The 21,583-nt window shown below is 44.7% G+C and overlaps 1 protein-coding gene across 1 annotated transcript; it reads right to left on the bottom strand.

The window, feature by feature from the left end:
* Window positions 1-24: 24 nt before the first annotated feature.
* stan (protocadherin-like wing polarity protein stan) lies at window positions 25-21,218 on the bottom strand. Its single transcript, XM_033334563.2, has 13 exons — window positions 21,130-21,218; window positions 11,650-12,220; window positions 9,573-11,126; window positions 8,401-9,238; window positions 4,243-8,161; window positions 3,758-4,124; window positions 3,476-3,691; window positions 2,822-3,394; window positions 2,315-2,741; window positions 1,999-2,236; window positions 1,616-1,933; window positions 962-1,538; window positions 25-692 (listed from the first exon to the last, which is right to left on the bottom strand). Exons 2-13 carry the CDS (start codon window positions 12,090-12,092, stop codon window positions 662-664), a joined length of 9,501 nt encoding a protein of 3,166 aa, XP_033190454.2. The 5' UTR covers window positions 12,093-12,220; window positions 21,130-21,218; the 3' UTR covers window positions 25-661.
* Between the last annotated feature and the right edge of the window lie 365 nt (window positions 21,219-21,583).

The following is a 21,583-nucleotide window of genomic DNA, read 5'->3' on the forward strand; positions in this document are numbered from 1 at the left end:
GAAACAGAATAAATGAACGGAATGTAGAAAATTCGCGGTTATCCGATGAAGGATATGTATAAATTATGTATTTTGTCACATTCTTTTCATATAAATATATACAAAACTATGGAAATTGCGCCGCACAGTTGTACGATTCTTCCACATGGCATGTATAAAACATTGTAAACTTCTTAAAAAAAAAGGAGGGAGAGAAAAGAAAATGAAGGAAGAAAATAGAATCTAAATATAAAGTGAAATTGGAATGTATACATTGCACAATACTGAGTTTAAAAATTAAGGTACTAGAGAAAGTGATATTAATTACACGAATGATGAAATGAACTAGAGATCATATGTCTTCCGACCATTCGTCGCGTTTATCGTTAACGAAGAAGTCGAAAGAGTCGCTTCCGACTGAAGCTGGAATCACACGAAACGAAATACCGACAAGCGTATGTATATAGATACGTACAGGCACTCACACATACATACTAATCCATATGGCTAACTTTGTAAGTACAGTCATGGCCGCTCTTAAAATATACCTTAGAGCAATTACCACTCTAAGAAATATATATATATCTATATCTATATATATATATATATTTAATCATTTGAATTTTAAGCTAATAGTACGTTATATTACTTTGTACGGTGTTTGTTTGTAGCACGGAGATCGTCATACTGACGTTTCCGCATTAGTATCCTTCCTGAAACAACAAAAATTAAAAAGAAATTACCAACCTACATTATCACGTTAAAGCATCAAACTCAGTGTGACTTTTACTTTATCATACTTTTAATAGCGTAATAAATATTTCTAGAGGTATGTAATATTCCTACAGACGCTTACCTCTTCACTAATTGTCACATTCCAGGGTAAGCGTAAATTATAAAGCAAATGAACTTAGTTAAACTACATCGATACCATTTGTTGTGACGCAAGATATTTTTCTCAAATGTAATACATCATACTCACTCGGTCTCCGTAATGGTCTGTTCGTATTGTTGTTGCTGCTGTTGTCTGAGCGCAGCCAATTCATTGCTATGCTGTAAATCGTGAGTCAGTGAACTGGACAATATTCTACCGCTCATAGGTAGAATATATTCCGGTGAATCTTCCAGCACAGTCGGTGTCATTTTGCCGCGCTTTAAGCTACCGTATCTTTCCGAGCCACTGAGGTTATCGTGTTGAGAACCATGTAGACTCTGCCCCCTCTTCAGACTTCCATATCTTTCTGAGCCACTCAGATTCTCATGGTTTGAATTTTGCGAGTGATGGCTCATGCTGGATGCAAGAATGCGCGAAGAAATGGGTAGCATGTATGGAGTAGGTGAGACAGTATGATCTTCCTCAGCTGTATATGGGAACAAGTATTTTTCTCCCAAGTGATGAAGCTTCTCTTCCCCTTCCGAATAATTTTCATCCGGTTGACTCTTCTGAGGCGAATTCATTTCGGGATAAGGCAGTGGATTCGGACTAGAAGTCTTGTTCGAGGCCATTTCGTTGTCGGACATGGTACCTCCAGACCATTGACTTCCGCGCACGTCTATTACTATAAATAAAAAGGTTGTTGAAATTTGATTTGAAACATTCTAATACTATAAGGTTTTAGAGCTTATCGAGGATTACCATTTGATGATAAATATGCTTCTGGTAACTGAGAACTCCACCTAGGCGCGTAAATTGGTTTAATGTTTGGGAACAGTTCGGTGTTTGAGCAAAGTATGTTCAAGTGTTCGGTAGGATTGCTGTGAATATTAGGCAAATAATTGTGTGCGACTGGTTGCTGCGTCGAGACGCCCATATTTCGGTGCGACCTTGACGTAACATCTTCTTCGTCGGAGCTGTGCGAACTCGCAAGATCTAAGCTTCTTCCGCCACCTTCTGCTTGGGATCCGTCTGAATCTGATTCGGAATCTCTACGTTGATTCCTTGGTTCTGTCGCTTCTATGAATTGTTATAATTATTAGAAGTAACAGCGACTTCAGATCAAACTTGACTCCAACAAATACCTTGTCTAGAATGTAACGTTGATCTATGGCTTCTAGAAGACATATAGGGATCTCTGTCGCTATTATAATTGCTCGTGGATGTTGACGTATGCCTTAAATGTGTATCGCTACGATAGGGGCTGGACCCAGTTTTATTTGTACTTCGTGAAGTTGTACTACTCGTCGAGACTCCTACGTGGACTCTCCTACACACGGACTCTGCTCCACTATACGTTGACGAGTACGCCAACGCAGACCGCTGTAATATTATTCAAGTTAGAAAAGTTACTTTTTCCGCTCTTAATTTAATACAATCGAATTAAATTATTTGACGTACCGAGTGACCGTTTACGTTCTGGCTGCTGCTTCCGTTTCCCATACTTCCTTCTAACAAAGGTGTCTTTTTCCCAATGCATCTCAATAAACTTAAATACAGATTCCTTCTTACTCTACCATTAATGAAGCAATAACCAACCAAACTAAATGACGCATGAACGACTACTGCTATACTAAGCAGGTATGACAATGTTGGAGAATTTTCGGAGGCATTGAGAACTGTCAGAGTCCATGTAGATCCAAGTAAAGGTAACGAAGCTACCGATAACCAGAGTAACGTCCTTAAATTTCCAAAACCCATAATGTGTTCTTTTAATGTAAACGCCGCTCGTACTGACATGACAAGAATGCAGAAGTTCACAAAAACTGCTAGGCAAACTGGTCCTATCAAAGACCAAATCACGGTTTCATAAATTGATAACCAACAGCTGAAATAGATCAAATATTTGTCATTAACAACGTTTCTTTTGTTAGAATAATTAAGTAAAAAGGGTAGAACTATACGAACAAATAAAAGTTTCCGTATTGATCGGCTCTAACGCCGATAGTCAGTCCAACAATGATAGCTGGAGCTCCATAGCCCATCGTATAGTAGAATCTCATTTGTCCATGGTTCACGTCTCTCATTTCGGTTAACATCCGATATAGATGAATGGAGTCCACCAAAGTCCACGAGAATGTACTCAACCAAGCATAGTGTAAACCAATGGCCGTTAGTTTACACGGAAACTCATTCGAGACTAGAGGACTTCTGGCTTTGAGCGCGATCAAGTAGAGCACTTCGGCGAAGAAAACGCACATTACCAAATTTTTATGGATACTATTCGAATTTGTACCACCGCCTCGTATCAAAGCCAGAATGAGTAAGGCAGATAATAGCAAAGGCAACGCGAGCATAAACGCACTATAGCTCGTTACATCTTCCAGTAAAGACGGTTCTGGGACGTATTCTGGATCAAGTACGTCCGTTAGTATTGCAAAAGTGGATAACTGGAAACAGGAGCAGTTTACGATGGTGCCGAAAGACAGAGAATCATCCTCGACTTCCGTAGTACAACCTATTCGGCTCCATTCACCGATTCTGTAACACACAAACAAATTGAAGATGAACGATTCGGTCTGAATAGAGTTCAAAGCGCGAATAAAGTGTTACAGAGCGTACCCTCTAATTGTACTCCAATGTACACATTGTGGATTGGTTCTAGTCTTGAACTCATCCTTCTCGCTGAGCCAAAGACTAATTTGAACTGGAGATTGCAAAGGAATTCCAGTCAGAGACTCGTAACCGTCATCCGAAGGTACTAAAACGGATACTGTTACGACTGGCGAGCCTACCGCTACTTCTACGCCCCATCTAACTGCTACGGAATCATCGAATCTGAAAAAAAAATGAATTATAATTGATATTGCTAATCCATGCGAGATAGCGAATATGATTATTTACCTTTGAGGCAGCAGGGCACCTAATTGCTTATATTGCACGTAACTCAACACAGCCTTTCGATTGACCAAACTTTTTTTAACATTTAATTCCCCTTGCATTAGAGGTTTTATGCCTAATATATTAAGAGGCACTCGTATCTTTGAATATGGATCGAATCTGCTTGGATCGGCCATGTAATTGTTATACTTTGGGAAAGTAATTGACGGGCCGAAATGAGCAGGGGACGACAGGAACGCAGAAGTATCAGGCAAGACAACCTTCTGATCCGCTTCAGTTGGCCTTACCGTAGACGCTGACGGATCATCCATGTATTCTGCAGTCTCGTATCCGAATAAACTTTCAGAAGTTACTACATCTAAACCTAATACTGCAAGAATAAATCACTCAAGATCAATAAATTGTAATAAATCATTCAATTTGAACAATTATAAATAATTGTAAATGTTATTGACTAGAAAAGAGAAAAAGATATTCGTTTTGCTTACCAACATTAGTGTCGACTACTTCAAAAGGATTAGTAAAAGTATCATGTTGAGACGCAGTCAAGGTCTTCAAATAATTCGCCATTGCATCCAAAATCTTGTCAGGAGTATCACCGTTAAGCATCTCAATCCTCGACCATTTCTCCGCATATTTGGATTTCAGAATATAGCTAGAAATGCCAACCAAATGAGAAACGTAATCTTTATCTTGACTATGAGTCAAGTTCAATCCGACCAAACTCTCCTCATACTGCAACAATGCTATCAGCAAGGATTCTGCGATCAACAGATCAGCTCCGTACAAGTCTTTGGTCACGTTCACCGCTCTGTGCACGTCTTTTGCTATTTTAACAGCGACATAGGTATTCAAAGTCAAATCCTTGGTCTCTAACGCGGCTAGCTGATGTCTTTGCTCGATGAACGCTTCTGAGGTGCAGTTAAAGAGATCAGGTTCTTGCCAACCACCCAGTTTGTCGTCACAGGATCTAGAAGTCTTTCCTTCAGCGATATCAGGACAATCTTCGACAGCAGTCATTCCAAACTTGGTCCTCGGCCACCATAAACCTTCAGCGTAAGATCTAGGACACCCATCATACACCACCTCGCAGCCACGAAGAGTGACTTCGGCATATGGATTGGGACACGCCGTACAAGACCGTCCAATGACCCCGATTCTGCACCGGCACTGTCCAGTCTCGGTGTCACAGCGAGGACCGAAGCTTCCGGTTGCATAACATTCGCATGGAATGCACTCCTTTTTACCAGAAGGTTGATAGTGATTCTCTTTACAGTAACATTCGCCTGTAGTCTTATTGCATGCAGGATCATAGCCCTTGGACTCGTCGCAATGACATGGCCCGCACACAGGCGAGCCCCACCAGGTTGCCGGGCAAGGTTGGTCAGCTTTAATCTCGCAGTAGTCTCCGGAGTATTCTGGCGAGTTACAATCGCATCTGTATCCCCTACGAGAGGCCGTATCCTCGATACAGGTTCCAGTACTGTTACAGGGATTCAAATCGCAAACGCGGTCGCAATTACGTCCTACGCGACCGGTCGCGCAGACGCACTCGCCCGCTTGCCATTTTGGAACGCAAATCGATGCCTCCGGACAGTCGACGTTGCACTCGGCCTCCGAGCTGCAGCCGGTCGCGACGTTCTCCTGAACGGTCGGTCTTAATAATACGCTCTGGTTGCTGCCTATACGAATGTCCTGGAGGCAGCCGTCGAAATATGGTAGCTCGGTGTTCATCGATTGCTCCGGTCCACCGACCAGGATCCTACCGATGTACAGACCCTGTAATTTCGCTGGTAATGACGAGGATATGGGCCTATTCCGGTAATCGATATCGAGAGAGACGTGACCACTTTGCCAGATGATCTCCACTCTGTGCCATTCGCCATCGGCGACGTCGTTCCATGTTTGAATGATGTCCGCGCCGTCTAACAGAGCAACTAGTTTACCCTCTCGGATCTCGAGCAACGCAGAACTGTTCTGCCCTATTTGCACGCTCATGACGAACGCCTGCTTGGATCGCGTTCTCAGACTAAGCGCTGTTAACCAGGGAAGCTGGATTGGTCTTAGCAAAGGATTAAAGCTGAGCATCCCGTCACCGTGGAAGTTCCATGGTTTACCGACTTCGTCAGCGCAGGTAGGTCCAGCAAAATTCTCTTCGCACTCGCAAACGAAACCGGACCATATCTCCCGACACTTGCCGTTATTTTTGCACGGAGTCGATGAACAGAAAGAAACCTTCTCCGGGCAACCAGGGTTAGTGCCATTGTCAGCTACAAATGAATTTAGGTCGATGAAAATATGATCGATGTACAGGTCGCTGACGCAACCCACGAAATCTTTGTTTCTGATGCGAAAACTGGATGGTATAGCAGGCAGGCCACCTAATTGTAAAGGTCCAGTTAGATCTAAGAATCGATGACACGTCTCGGTGACGATGCTACAACGTTCCTCCAACACTTGTTCGCTTCTTCCCGCGCAAGACCACCTCGATCCAAGTCTTTTGCCGTATTCCAAAGCGAGAGCAACGTCACAGTTGTCAAGCGAGATCGTTACAGTTTTATTTATGTAAGAGACTTCCACTTCGTGCCACTGACCATCAGATACTCCACCAGGTATGCTGGCACTCGCTCGGGTAATCTCGTCACCAAGGGAAAAACTGAACTGTACCTCGGAATCGATTATCTCTAAAGCTATGAAGTCGTGTTTCTCGTTGTATCGCCCGTTGTAAAGCAAAAGACCATTTGCTCCTTCGGTAGCGAATCTTAATTTGATATGCAGTCTGTGTCTTTGCCTTAGAGACGCGAACGTGAGGAACGTTGCCGATCCAAAGCTACGAGCTTTCAGCTCGCACAATGGAGTCACGCTTTCTAGAGTTGTCACAGGGCAACCTTCGCACGTGAAACCGCCAGTCGTTTTCATGGTACACTGGGAGCCTCCTTTACAGATCCCTGGAGCGCAGGAATCCTTATTCAACGAGATTTCGCAGTTTTCTCCCGCGAATTCAGGGCCGCAGAAACATGCGTATCCTCCTTCTCTTCTGTAACAAGTGCCATCGTTCATACACGGATTCGAGTAGCATAAGTTAACCTCCGTGTCGCATAAGTAAGATTCTTTGCTACCAGTGAAACCCTTCGCGCATCTGCACGCGAAGGTCGTTACCGGATATATAGGTCTAAACAATACAGTATCGCTACTAGCGAATCCAGAAGCGTTTCCAAACTTTAATACCGTTATGCATTCCTCGAAATTCAAACAGGGTTCTCTGACGCAAAGATTATCGTCGAACGGTAGCACCGTAACTGTGGCCAGTCTCGCCAGTATACCCCTGTTCAGATACACACGTTCTTGAAGAAATTGCGGGCTGTAAAACTCGTCCGTCACGCCTGGTTCTACTTTACGCGCAGAGAAGCTCACGTTTAGGATCTTCCCATTTACATTGGCGTCCTCCTGTATGCTAAAGAGAAAGATGTTCTCTCTGGGGCACGGGATAATTGCTGCCAAACCATCCAGAAAATATCCCAGCAGAGGACTGAGGAAAGCCTCGGCCGTCATATCGTCTAATCTAACGGTGATGGAATTGAGGAGCATTTTATCGGTGATGAGGCGCACCGAGAGAGTCATTGTGGCCTTGACCTCGTTGATACCGTCCGTGACGGACACCTCCATCGTCGCGACACGTGGTACATTCGTATTCAATTGCGGCGACAGTCGGATTTCACCGGTGGTTCTGTTCAAGTCGATCAAATTAGCATTGTTTCCAGCAAGCACGGTGTATGTTAACTTATCCGTGACGTCCGCGTCCACAGCAGGTATCTTGCCTATGGGAGCGGTCGGAAAGAAATCTTTGAAGTTATTGAATATAATCTGAAAGTCCTTCAATACGGGCGCGTTGTCATTCACGTCGGTTACTAGTATCTGAACTAGAGCATCCGATCGCAAAGGAGGCGAAGCGGCACGCACGACTAACTCGAACTTTTTCTTTGGCGACTCGTAGTCCAGTTCTTCGAGCGTAATCAGTTCCGCGCGATCCGCACCTGACCTGACATTCAGGGCGAAACTGTTTGAATCCTCGCCTCCTATCACGGAATACTGTACAACGGCGTTTGGTCCTTCGTCCGGATCGTGCGCGTAAATTTCACCGACGGTTGAACCGATCGGTGAATTTTCGGCTATGTAAAGAACGATCTTGTCGTTCTCGAAAGCGGGTGGAGAATCGTTCACATCCTGTATTTTAATCGTCACTGGCACTACCGTCGAGAGAGAGGGAGATCCTCTGTCCATCGCAACTGCTTTCAAAGTGTACATGGCGACAGATTCTCTGTCCAATGGCTTGGCTGTTCTAATTACACCGGTGCTTGAGTCTATAGCAAAGGCGCCATCCCCGTCGTCTTCCAAAGCGTATCTCACCTAAAATAATGATACAATGATAGACACGATTTCTTATTATAACACGGTGTACTTTAAATACAAACGACTCAAACTATTTACCTATTACACTTAACTTTTTACTCTTAATACTTTACTATTAACGCTTACTATCAAGACTGTTACGATATGTCGTTCAATTTTTTACCGCTACGACTATATCTCGTCCGCTTCAAAAGAATTTCAAAAGGATTGATCAACGAAATTGGAATTGTTCTTACTCTGCCATTGAGATCTGTATCCGCGTCGGTGGCGGAAACTCTGAGAACACTAGTACCACCCGCAACATCTTCTGGAATGGATCCTTGGTATTGAGGAGATTCGAAAACAGGAGCGTTGTCGTTCACATCCGTAACGGATATTTCCACGTTGATGGTATCCGATAAAGGTGGCACGCCTCCATCTCTCGCGGTAACAGTTAGGAAATAGCCAGGTACAAGTTCACGATCCAAAGTACGAGTGGTCGTGATAGCTCCTGTTTGCGGATTTATAGTAAATTCGGACGCTGACTCTCCACCATCGGTGCCTAAGCTGTAGGTGATTTGAGCATTCTTTCCAACGTCTGAATCGGTCGCGCTGACGACGAGAACTGTTGTGCCAATGGGCGCATCTTCGAACAGTGACACAGCGTACGGTGTGTTCTCAAAAACCGGTTCGAAATTATTGGCGTCCGAGACGTTGACATAAACGAGAGCTGTGTCGGTCCTACCACCGCTATCGGAGGCCGTAACAGTAAGAACGAACCTCTTTTCTTGCTTATAATCGAGCGGTTGAGCTACTGTTATCAAACCACGTCCATTCTGAGACGCGATCGAGAATCGACCTCTAGTATTGCCAGCGGTGATTTCGTAATGTATCCTAGCGTCCTCGTCAGGATCGGTCGCCGTGACAGAGGTGACAGGAGTGCCCGGGGGATCGTCTTCAGAGACCACAGATTCGTAGTTCTTAGGGTCGAAATAAGGATCGTTGTCGTTCACGTCGGTTACGGTGAGTATCACGGTAGCGCTCGCAGATTTGGGTACTTCACCAGAGTCCGCTGCGATCACGGTGAACTGGTACCTAAATAAAGAGTTTAATCAATTGAGATATAATGAGAGACGATCGTCAATTTTCATTAGTATCACTCATAGGTAGTATCTAGTACCGAGACTAAAATCGACGATGATCGAAGGTAACCAAACAAAATTGTTTGCCATCGATAATGATTACCAGAAACTAAAAAATATTTTCTCCTTCCATAATGATCATCGATAGCCAAATCTACTTAACCGCATTCCGATCATTTACGACGATTATTCCTAACCAGAAATTATTGAAATCAAACTATGAACTCCTATAGCATAAGTTTTTTAATTTGGATCGTGACAGTTACGATCCTTAAACGTAACCGTACCTTGAGCATTGCTCACGATCGAGCTGTTTCGTTGTATAGATCCACCCAGTCTCCGTGTTAACTGTTATGGGGAAGTTTTCGGTGGAAGCTCCGGAGAAGTCTCGCGCCCCTATAGTGTACTTTATTTGAGCGTTCGCACCCTCGTCAGCGTCGTACGCCTGTATCCTCAGCATCGAGTATCCTATAGGAACGTTCTCCGACACGGACTCTTGAAAGTGACTGGTATAAAATCGCGGCGCATTATCATTCACATCTCCTACGTGCACTAACAACTGCGTAGTGTTTGACCTGGCTGGCGAACCGCCGTCCTGAGCGCGTATAACTATCTTGTAACTCCTGGTGGATTCGTAATCCAGAGGCTTGACGAGAGCCACGTCGCCGATCATAGAGTCTATGGAAAAAGTGTTCTGCGTGTTTCCACCGATTATGGCGTATCGAACAGCCGCGTTGTTCCCCGAATCCGCGTCCGTTGCGCGTATGCGCGCTATCACCGGATTCGCCGTGTAATCCAAGTCCTCCGGTATCCAAGCAGAGTACGTACGTTCAGTGAATTGAGGGTAATTATCATTATCGTCTAGCACGCGGACGACCAGCGTGGCGTTCGCGGATTTTCGCGCGGAAGGTGGTGTCGCCTGATCGGACACGCTCAGAATGACCGTGTACACCTCGGTCTTTTCTCTGTCGAGAGGCGTACGCGTTGTAACAACACCGGTTCTCGGATCTATCCTGAAGGTCAGAGCGTCGTCGGCGTTCGCCACTCCACTGCCGCTGGTCGTCGATAAGATGGAATATTCGACTTCGGCGTTTCTGCCTGTATCTTGGTCTGTAGCTTTGACCGTAACAACCGTAGAACCAACTGGTACACCCTCTCTGATAGAAGCCTCGTCTTCCGGCCACTCGAAGGTTGGCGCGTGATCGTTCGTATCCAGGACGTTCACCTGTAAGGTGGTAGTACCGGTTCTCGGAGGGAACGAGTCGTCCACGGCAAGTACCCGAAAATAGTGAACGTCCACGCTCTCTCTATCTAATCTAGCGCGTGTCGTAACCCTTCCCGTAACTGGATCCAAGACGAGTAACGCCTGTGATCGTGCATCTAACAGAGAACTCATGGAGTAACGAACCGTGCCTCCTTCAGGATCCCTGGCTCTGACGGATGTTACGTAGGCGCCAGGTTCTTTTTCCTCTTCGACGACCGCAACGTACAGGGATTGCTCGAAATACGGAGACTGATTCTTCAATTCTCTGCGGACTCGCCTGCCGAGATCCGTGTCGTCCAGTTGACGGTGATGAAAGACGATCTTCAGACGATGTTCCGCGTCGGTTAACCGCGATTCAATGCCGCATCTGAGGTTCATCGACACGGAGATTTTCCAAAGAGGATCCACCAAGCATTGCTCCGTTGCCGAGACCAAATCTCCTGCTGCACCTTCAATCAGAAACCTGGGATCCGCTACGCCACCCCACCTAGTCTCGCACTCTTTTAGGGCAGTCTGTGGAAGGAAGTCTCGCAACGCTGCTACCAGTTGAGACGTTCTAAGGCAGACCTCCGTGAACCTGTTGGCAGACAGAAGAACAGCATGCGAATCTTATTATCCCTTATCGCGATTACCGTTGCTTGTTTCCCGGTAAAACTGCGCGCGTTAACCACTACGCTGTCACGTCACGTGAATTAATCATAGAAAAATAGGAACGAAGCTCGCATAGCAGTTAATGCGGCGAGCTAATTACCAGCAGATTATCTAAATGAACATCAGCCACGAGGAGTCTCCCGTTGGATCGACGTATTCGATTGTCCGAGAAGTAATTTCCTATATTGTAAATTTAAATCGAATTAGATCTCATCGATTCGGATATCATCCTTCTCACTTTCATCGTTTCTTTGTTTTGATCGCGTACAAAAATCCCGAATATCAATTTTCTTCGTTCAATCTCCTAACTAAATCTCTTCATGTACGTGCTAACGTTATTTATCGAGTCATGGGAAAAAACGAAGGGAGTATTGTCATAGAGCGATGTAACAGGTACGCGAAACAATGAAAACGACAGGCTCGTAATTCGCTAAGAACCGAAGATTCACCTCTCGGTGCTGGGCATAGCGTACGAGGCCAAAGTCTCCGCCATCCATCCCCTGGTAGCAGCCAGATCTCGATTCTCTCCGCCGCAACCGGTGATCAGGATCCTGAGTGGCAGACTGTAGTAGTCGATCGTCGGTCTGCCTAACCTTGAACTGGTCGAGTCCACGTAGAAGGTGAAGATTCGCGGATACTGAAGACCGTCGCAGCTCAAAGGTCGCGCCAACGTGACCCGGCCAGTGTGAGGATGCACCTTGAGCAGCTTCCTGGCAAACCAGGCGGTCCTCTCGTTCGAGACCTCGTACTTTCGACGCCCACCCAGCTGCGGTACACCTGCCTCGAAAACCACGCTGCCGGCGGGCGTGCTCGAAGACAGCACCGCCAGGTACGCGTCGGTCAGGGTGCAGAAGGCCGCGAGCAACGGGAGGATCCATTTCCACCTCGCCATGACAACCACCCTCTTACAACGACCGCTCCTTCTTCGCGTGTTCTACCCTCCCAGACAAGTGTCCCATTGTCGCCGATCCCCTTTCTGCTCGCTCGTTCGGTTCAACGTACGCTCGTGCGGCCTTCCATCTGTAAAACAGAAAATCTGCTTTTTAGATTTGAAACTGAAAGCGGTGTTTATCGAACGATAAACGCATATTCGTGGTTCTCTTTGGCTCTCTATCGCCTTTCCGATAGCACGTCGCGCTTCGTTCCGGCGTTTCGTCGACGTTCCAGTTCGCGTCTTCGGGACAGGTCCGAACCTTCGGCAATTTCCTTCGGCAGTTGGAACAATGGGTATCGTAATAGGTAAAAATCTATAGATACTTCGAGTTCTTGAAAATTTTGCGTATTTGAGAAGATAGGCGGAAGAAGAAAGTGAAACTGAAAAATGGGATTCAAAAGAAAATTGAATAATGCGAATCGGTTGAAGAAGAATTACAAAGGAAAGAATGCAACGTTGGTTGCTTAATAGGTTAATAAGTTAAATATATAAATTTCTCGAAACAATCGGCGAATCGTTTCTCTTCGACGTCGATTTCGTGTCTCTTTGATTTTTATACTTTTTACAAGCTCGTAAGATATTTATTTGGTTAATGCAATTCTAATTGTTTGAATAATAAAGCAGATAGCGTTGCTTCTTAGTTCGGTTGGCTTTAAACTGGTTTCAACGTCTAAGTAGAGGACACGAGAGGCAATCGTGCCACTGGTTGGTTCAAAGATCACGACCTTGAGCAAGACACGAGCAGGAAAAGAGGATTCGAATCGTTCGCTGACTTTCTTCACTCTGATAACTCACAAAATATTTGACGCGAAACAAGAGAAACGAGAAGTCTCGAGAGCCGTTGAATAATTCATCGTGCCTAGAAGAGGTCATCGAGTACGTACGACCTAGGAAACTAGGAGCAAAAAGCGGTAGATCGTAGAGTTCGTTTACAGGAGAATCAAGAGTTTCGTTCGACTTTATTAATCGGAGCGAGACGGAACTTTTCGTTTCTGGTTAATTGCATTTTCTTCAAGCGCGGAAGAATCGATGAAAAAACGCATCTAGCACCGCCGCTTTCTCGCACCGAATATCTTCCGCCACTGTGAGAATGCGATACCCGCTGTAAAACGTGGGAACGACGATTTCCGCTCGTTTCACCCTCCTTGCATCAAGAGACTCGCGTTCCCTTTTACGGCAAATTCGTTCAACCTGTCCGTTGTTGTAACGTACCAGCCATCTCGTAAAATTCGAATTTTCAAACATGCAATTTTTAAACCTTAAGATATCGAACGTTCTCTGACATAGTACACCATCGTGAGGCGTCTGAAAATACGTAATGAGCAAGTAAACAATTTCTTCTAACTACAATTACGATACGAAAGGTGCAAGTTTTCCTCGATTATCCGATCTGAACGAACGATTCTCCAACGACTTGGAACGCTGTGTTATTGGAAGGGGAGGCTCGGTATAGTTATAAATGGTCCACTCTACTCGTACTGTGGTACTGTAACGGCAACCCGTTTCAACGCGTTTGCGCGTGTTTAATAAGGCCCAAGGTAATACGTGGCGCAAAGGACGACCGTCTGCAACGAGCATCTTCTTCTTTGTCCTGTTTGTCTTGTTGCGTTAGAGAATCGCCGGTCCTCGAGATCACGGGACTAGTTGACCGTAGCAAGAGCACGATAGGTCTCTGGTGGCATCGGCTCGCGATCCTCCTTCCCCGGAGGCTAACCGATCCGGTTTGACCAATCCAAACGGATGGTGCATCGGCACGAACCAATCGAACCACCGCTTGCACAACCAGCTACGAGCAGGTAGACAACGAGCACGGACCAGCCGACTCGCCTTCGGAACAAAACGACCCGACGAGAACAAGAAAAAAACGAACGAACGAGCCGAGGAGGTGGCCAGGGACGTGATGCTTATAGGCGGAGGGCCGCTTCTTCGTTCCTCTTCGCGACGCGACGCACGATCTTCCCTTCGCTTCGATAATACTTCGCTCGGAATAATTACTAAGCTATAGTCTTCTTCGCGCTCTCATCTCCAATGTACACAGCTACGTTTACCACCGCTTTGTCATCTTTTGCTCGGCAGAGACTTACGATAAAAATTGCCATAGCACACGCGATCGGCTCTTCGTTACTGCCGAGCATGACGAGTTTCTCCTCGGCTTCGATAATACTCCGCTCGAATGAATCACCAAGAAATCGCTTCCTTACGCTTTCGTCTCTAATGTCCGCGCTTTATCCAACGTTTGCTACGTTTTGCCACCTTTCCCTTGCGCGAGTCCACGATCGCATCGCAGAAACTCAGCGGTAAAAACCGGTACCATGAGTGACCAACGTGTCGCAAGAAGATCCGTCGGGCGAGCTGCATAGAAAACGAAATTGCACACCGCGAGATGAAAACTCGCGAATCATCGGCGCTCGCTCTCGACTTCGAGATTGCACCGATGAGTTTACGGTAACGCGTAGGACGAAACGATTCGCAGATCGTTAAGATAGTGGTAGAGCTAAAGTTTCAGACACGCTGGTGCCCTCTAATAACCTCGAGCTACGTCTGCCTTCGTCCGTCGTTATTAACATAATTGCTCGAACGAATCAGATACGAATCAATGGGTGTAACACCTACGTGCCAACTACCGTTCTCTGTCGTTCGTGTTAAACGTTTACTCCGGCTACGTTTACTCGCAAATGATCGCACTTCCAATATAATTGCGAACGATTATTCTTCGGCTCTATTTGCTTCGAAAAAAATAGCTCGAAAGACGATCGATTTTCCGCCGAGCTTGGGTGCGTACGTTCTTACGCGATGAAACGCGTCCAGCGATGGTATTCCATGGACGGTGCAGACAGCTTGATATTCCATGCTCGTTCTCGCTCACACGTTGCCGACTCTTAAATTCCGGTTAACCGTCTGCTGGAAAATGCGCGATAACGATAACATCTTTTCGCCTGGAGACTCCTATTCCTCGTGTGTTTCTCCACTACATAAAATTAATCGTCCACGATGGTTAAAACGAATCCTCGCTGACTTTTTCAAATACCACACGTCGTGGATAGTCCATCGTCCGCTTTTCGTTTACTCGCATACTATTCATCGTCTCCGGTCATCGAATAACAGCAATTCACAGAGTTTGCCGACGAGATACTCGTCGACGTTCTTTCGTCCCTTTAATTTCGTTAGAAACATGAAAAATATGGAAAATTGTATGTCGGTTCGAATTCGATATGTCCAGGCACTACAGATACATCAAATATCATTGCAGATACGGTGAACTGTTAGCACCGAGCTTATTTGGAAAAATGTTCGCGAGAAAGTGGTCGGTAAAGTGGTCAGAAAACGTTCGCGCCAAGATCTTGCAAAACACTGTTTGCGAACATGTGCCGGTGAGTACACACCTTTATACAGCAAACTGCCCATATTCCTGCAATTTACCCGCAGGAAAGGGTCGGAGTATCCTTTGTTTTCTGTGAAACAGCTATTAATTACGCGGATTACGCCAAAAGATACGGCATGACAACCAGACCTGGAATTCTCCAACCTACCAATTATCCTTGAAAGCCACGTCTACATCTTTGCTCCTAATGGCAGGCACCTTTTCAAATTGATCGGGCAGCTTCTCAGAAAACGTAGATAAGCCCCCGTAAGTAGCCCATCTCCACACGCCTTCAAACTAGCCTCCACCTTACTAAACCGTTTTCTTATCCAACAAGCGGTCGAACGATCTTAAGAACGAGCAACGAAAGACAAGTCGCACAATTTGGTTGTTTTTAACGAAGACATAAAGCACGTTTACTGGCCTTTCCAGAGATCCAGAGAGATTCAATTCGGTGTTTTGGCCGGCACGCGACTTTTCGCCGGATCACACGGGCCACGTGTTTTTTTCACACGAAGTCGGAAGCGTGAAATGCCCTGTCAAAAAGTTTCAAGCAGCGGGATTTATTGCTCGATCGATTACATCGACGTTACGCGGCGCAACGCTGCTTTGTAATCGTTCGTCGAGTCTCCGGTAATGATCTTTTGACGCGGCGCGTAGCGAGCCCCAGCTGACACTGCCTCTACAAATCCTCTGAATCCCATTAATCCGTGCACAGAAATGCCATAGAGAGCCCGGTGTAAATTGACTCGACACGCACCGACTGTTTCTCTAACTGTGAAATAATTGCACAATAAAACGACGTGGAATTTCGCCCATTTGTTCGCGAATTTAAACGACCATTACGGTTTTCAACTAGAAAAACTCGATTTCCTTTTTCTATTTTCTAAAAATATATCTTCTTGAAATTGTGTCCAGGAAAGGGTACTTCTTTCTTCTGTCTCTTCTTTTCGTTTTAGTCCGTAAAATTGACGCGGCTACAGAGGTTCAAGGAAAATTGTAGAGTGCAACGTGCAAACTGGAAACACGTTTCTCGTGAAACTAAATTTTCTGTAATGGCTACGTAATGGCTAGCGATATTTCAAGTTCTGGACCGTCGTAACCGTGCTCGTACTACATCATATTATTAACCCTTATTCCGTAAACGTCTTTACGGTATCCTCGAACTGTAAACGTGTAATACGCGGGTCTTTCGTGTGCGATGCATTTTTCAGTAGATGATACTTGTTAAAAAAATCGGGCAAAAATTCCTATAACATCTTCGACCGTTGTAAACTGAGATTATGGGAAAACCTTTGCCGGCTAAATTTTTCCAAGCGAGGAAAAGAAGCTTCTCTGCCTATCACCTTGCGAGAAATTCTTAACCCGATCGAAATAGCCTCAGGCACGAAATATCCAGCTCTACAGTTTAATGATTATCGAATGTTTTTGGTGTTTCTAATTCAGATAAAATAAAAAGCCAGCAAATATTCTTGAAGCATACTGGGAAAGTTGATATCAAAAAGTCTTGCGATTTCTTCTCTTTCATTTAAATCTCGGAATTAAACCTAGAAAGTAATGCTCCAAGCTAGAATCTGCAGAAATAATCTCGTAGTTAATATCTTCCTACATGATAAATTGCAAGATACGAAAGATTGGAGAAAACATTTTATCGATTTCTACGAGATTTTCGATGGATTCTTTTTTCCCAATCATCCGCGTCTCGTGTTCGTGTTTTACAATGCTGCAACGACCGGCGAAGATTGGCCAAAATTAGGGAGGAATTATTTTCCTGCGAAGAGAACCGGGCCAGCATCCCTGAGAACTTCTCGTTTTGTGGTACTCGCCTTCGTCCATCTGACCGCCTCACGAATGAACATGCGAACAACTCCGCATACCTATTACAATAACCGGTGTACGTACACGGTTCCGTTCAAGGTTGCAGAGCCAAGCAAGTATCTACATGATCACTGCTGAGAACACGGCATGTTCCTTCGTTAGCTCTTAATTGACAATGAAACTACCATTAGAGATGCGATCTATCTTTACTCCGCTTCGATTCGAACGATTTGTTAGTTATTAGACATACGTGTAAGTATGGAATACTTGAATCGCAATGTCGACCTTGCCAATAATGTGCAAAGCAAATTTCCAGCACGACAGATCAAAGTCAAAGTGGAAGATCAAAATCTTGAAATAATACATTTTCTGGCAATCGATAAATTGGATCCTACGTTCTGGAATAAGAGGAAACAACCTCCTTTCACGACGAAGAAGAACGATGCAAAAATATGGAGAATAATTTGATTTACATTTCGATGAATAATTTCTTTACATTACTCGCGCCGTAGAAAAGAGCCAGAGAACTTTCTCGGTTAATTAATAATTCTGGAATGACAACGAATTTTTATTGGAATCGCACGAACGACAAATTAAACGGTATTCCGAGGCAGTTTAAATTGCGAAGTCATCGTATTGGAATGTTCATTTCGCATATATTATTAATACAATTCTTCTAGAAGCATGCGAGAAATAATCAAGCGATACGCGAGATTAAATTCCCCGGAATGACAAATTTTCTAACACTCGCCAACCGTCGAGTTGAACATTTTACAGCGGAACGATCGATCAATGTTTCTAGAAAGCGTACGATGAAAAATCGAATGAAAACCGTGGTATTGCGAGGCAGTTACAATAACAACCGTTAGACGTGTACGCGAAACCATATTCACGTAACGGTGCGCGGTAAAATCGGAAAAGGACGAGGCGTAGACCGGCTAGCATAGTCGAGCGTAGTACACCTTGGCTCATTGACTTCTCGAACGCGCGTCTCCTCTTCTCCCAACTCTGATAATAATTGGTCACGGAAGATGACGATGAAAGATCTCGTGATGATAAAAATCCCAAAATCCCATTTGATGAGTTGCAAGAAGCAAGAAGCAGCGGCGATCGATCTACCACGAATCCAAACAAAATAGCGTTCGACTTGCTACTGGAGAATAAATGCAGGATTTGAATCGTGATCGTGTTACACGGAGATACTATCTTTCCATATACATAGTCATGCTGGCTGTGCCTCTTTCGATTTATTCGAAAATAAATGCCACTTTTCACTTTATACTCATTCATTCAGTCATCATACGAGCATTCCTGTCTGCGCTTCTTCGCTTTCTTATGCCTTTCGCTCGATTATAAATACGGTAGCCAACATTATTTTAACTTACAACTATACTATTGTGCCTAATATCGTTCTCCGCCGTTGCTGGGAAGAAGGAATACGAGGGAAGAATTCTTGCACGCGATTTACGTTCCTGAAAGTCACGCGATTCTAATCTCGCGCGACAACGATAGCTCCGAGACATTGTAAATTTTGTAAGGGCGGTGGTACGTAGTAAGAAAAATCCAGTCAGAGGCTTTCATTGATCTCTCTGTAGCCCATAGACGATTTAATAAAATAAAATTTAGTACGTGTTAATTTTTGCTTGTTATCGAGCTATTTTGTCTTATTATCTTCTCATATCCGATAACGTAGCTACATTGATATTTTAATTGAATTAAAGTATAACACAAAAGAAGGTGTCTAATATATTAATAGTGATAATAATCGACATAGGATCAAAAGAATTTGACTTTCTAACTAAGACTAAGAGAACGCGTTTAGGAAATCGGAAAAGGGTCGTGGTATTCTATACAGATACAAGCGTGGTACGGTGCGAAGATAGTTAGTCGGAGATAAAAGTCCTACGGAAGAACGCTCAATTTTATGGAACCTGTTCCCACCGTGACTCCCTCAAACGGGTTTAGTTAGGTGCATACATTTCACGCTCGTATGCGTGCATGGCCGTCTTTTAAAGGTCGTAAATTAACGTTCCGTTCTTACGACTGTGCAGGGAATCCGAAAATTCGTAAGTATCTTAATTAAACCGTCGCCAAATCCCGCGACGACAACTTCGATACGCGTTTATTTCTTCATTCCGTCGGCGATTAACGACCGGGAACGTCAAGCTAAATTCCGGCTCGTCCCATCAAATTTCTACATCTCCAGCGATTTCTCCTCGATTATATCGTTCTGAAGTCTGTGATAATTAAACAGAAAAGACTTTCTATGATATCTATGATATTATTTTCAGGTAAACGTAATCCGAAAACCGATAAAATGAAAAATCGATCGATTTCTAAACATGTAGCGTGGATATTTTAAAGAATATTTCCTAATATTATACAATGATATCTATTTGTTGCTCTGTTTTCTTTCGCTTGCCGTACCCTTACGCGCAGCTTTACTCCATACATTTTATCAAGGATTTCGTTGAGAATTTAATTTTAAATATCGCTTTTGTATCGCTATGAACAAAGAAATTTTTCTGGCCGAATAAAATGCGCATAAAATTCGTATTTAATACGAGAATAACAAATATCTTCGATCACGTTTCTTTAGTTTCGCGTCTTCTTCCTAAAGATACGAATTCGCCTAAATCTCCGCAGTCCAGTTACGTGAAAGAAATCGATCGATATTTGTTCCCATTGGGGTGACACGATGAAGATGGAAAGAGCAACTTCCGCCTGAATGTTGCAGTCTTCCTGCACACAACGGCGCAACGCGTATCGAGTCGAGTCGAGTCGAGGCAAGTCGAGCCTACTCCAGCCGCGATACAAGAAGAGAGGGTGAAAGAGAAAAGAGAAGAGTCATCCTTCTCTCCTTCTCCCTCGCAATCAGGGGTGAGTGACTCACGTTCTGCAGCTTCGACGCCGACAGTCGGGACGCTTACCCTCAAATATTGATTCGCCGGCTCGGGGAAACGAGGCTGCTAACCCTCCAAAGCAACGGCGTATCTAAATTTTTCTAACGCAGCATTTTTTGGGCTTCTTATTCGCCCCTGAGTCTTCTCTACTCACCTTACAACTTTCGCTTCTTATCGAAGACCTTTCTATCACGTATCATTTGCAAATCATTATTCGCGTACGCGCGTCTTCACCGCGTGTCTATGCGTATTTGCGTACGTCAGAACACCAAGAAGGACAGCCAGACGCCAATGTGTTGCACGTTGAATCGATCAAACTCTGCCGTACGTTATTGCGCGTGAAACAGACGTAGGCAGAATACGGGAAGCGTTTAGAGAAAATAAAATACAGCATGGGCTAATTGTATGCGTAAATGTCAAGAATTTTCTTCCACTAGAAAGGAGATACTCGCGCCTTTTCTCTCTATCTCTTTCTTTCTCTTCCTCGCTCTCTATCCGCCTGTCTGTCTCTCTCTCTCTCCCTCTCTTTCCTTTTTTTCCTCTTCTCTTTCTAGAGACAAACGTTAAAAACAACAGAAGCGACGTGAATCGCATTCTCATACCAGAGAACAAGGTTTCCTTTGAATTTTGTAAAAGGTTAATAAGAAGATACTACCTGTGACGATAGAAAGGAAAAAAACGTGGTTATCTGACCGCCGGAACACGGTGAAAAGGGTTCAGCAGGCGAAGGCAGAAAGTATAATTGTGGCCGAAGCTCGTTACACGTCTCGCTGTCGTAGTAATTAATAAGACATTTTTCCCGTGAGAAAGTGCCGAGCAGTAGAAACACCGGTGAGTTCTCCGCTCCTCGGTGTTCTGTATACGGATAAAAAATGAAGCGACGACGTGCATGCCATTCAAAAAGGTCACTCACCGTCCCGCCAAGGTCGGCGAAGTTTTGTCACATTGCGAGTCACACCCAGCTTCTCTTTGATCCTTAATCCGTCTTCAGCACTTTCTCCCTGCGACCACGCAAAATTCGACGAGAAACGAATTACACATACACACGCTGTGAACACCGTGTTGGCTAGATCACGAAGAACGACGTGCACGCACTTCAGCTGCTCTCGGCAGCGTCGCGACTACTACCAACCACCATACACGCACGAACCAATCTTACGTACGAGCGTAGTAGAGGGCGACTACCTGCGACCGTGTATCTCGACATTGACTTCGAGCGACGATCAAACGACCATCTCCGCACCGGCCACCGATCCGCGTTTAATGCGCTCTTTTTTTCCTCACGCAGAGCTCTTTTTCTCCTTCCTTCAAAATTGTCAATTCACTTTCCGATTCGCTGCAAATATAGAAATTTCCTTTTTATCGAA

Source organism: Bombus vancouverensis, chromosome 10, assembly GCF_051014615.1.
Source record: "Bombus vancouverensis nearcticus chromosome 10, iyBomVanc1_principal, whole genome shotgun sequence".
Lineage (NCBI taxonomy): Eukaryota > Metazoa > Arthropoda > Insecta > Hymenoptera > Apidae > Bombus > Bombus vancouverensis.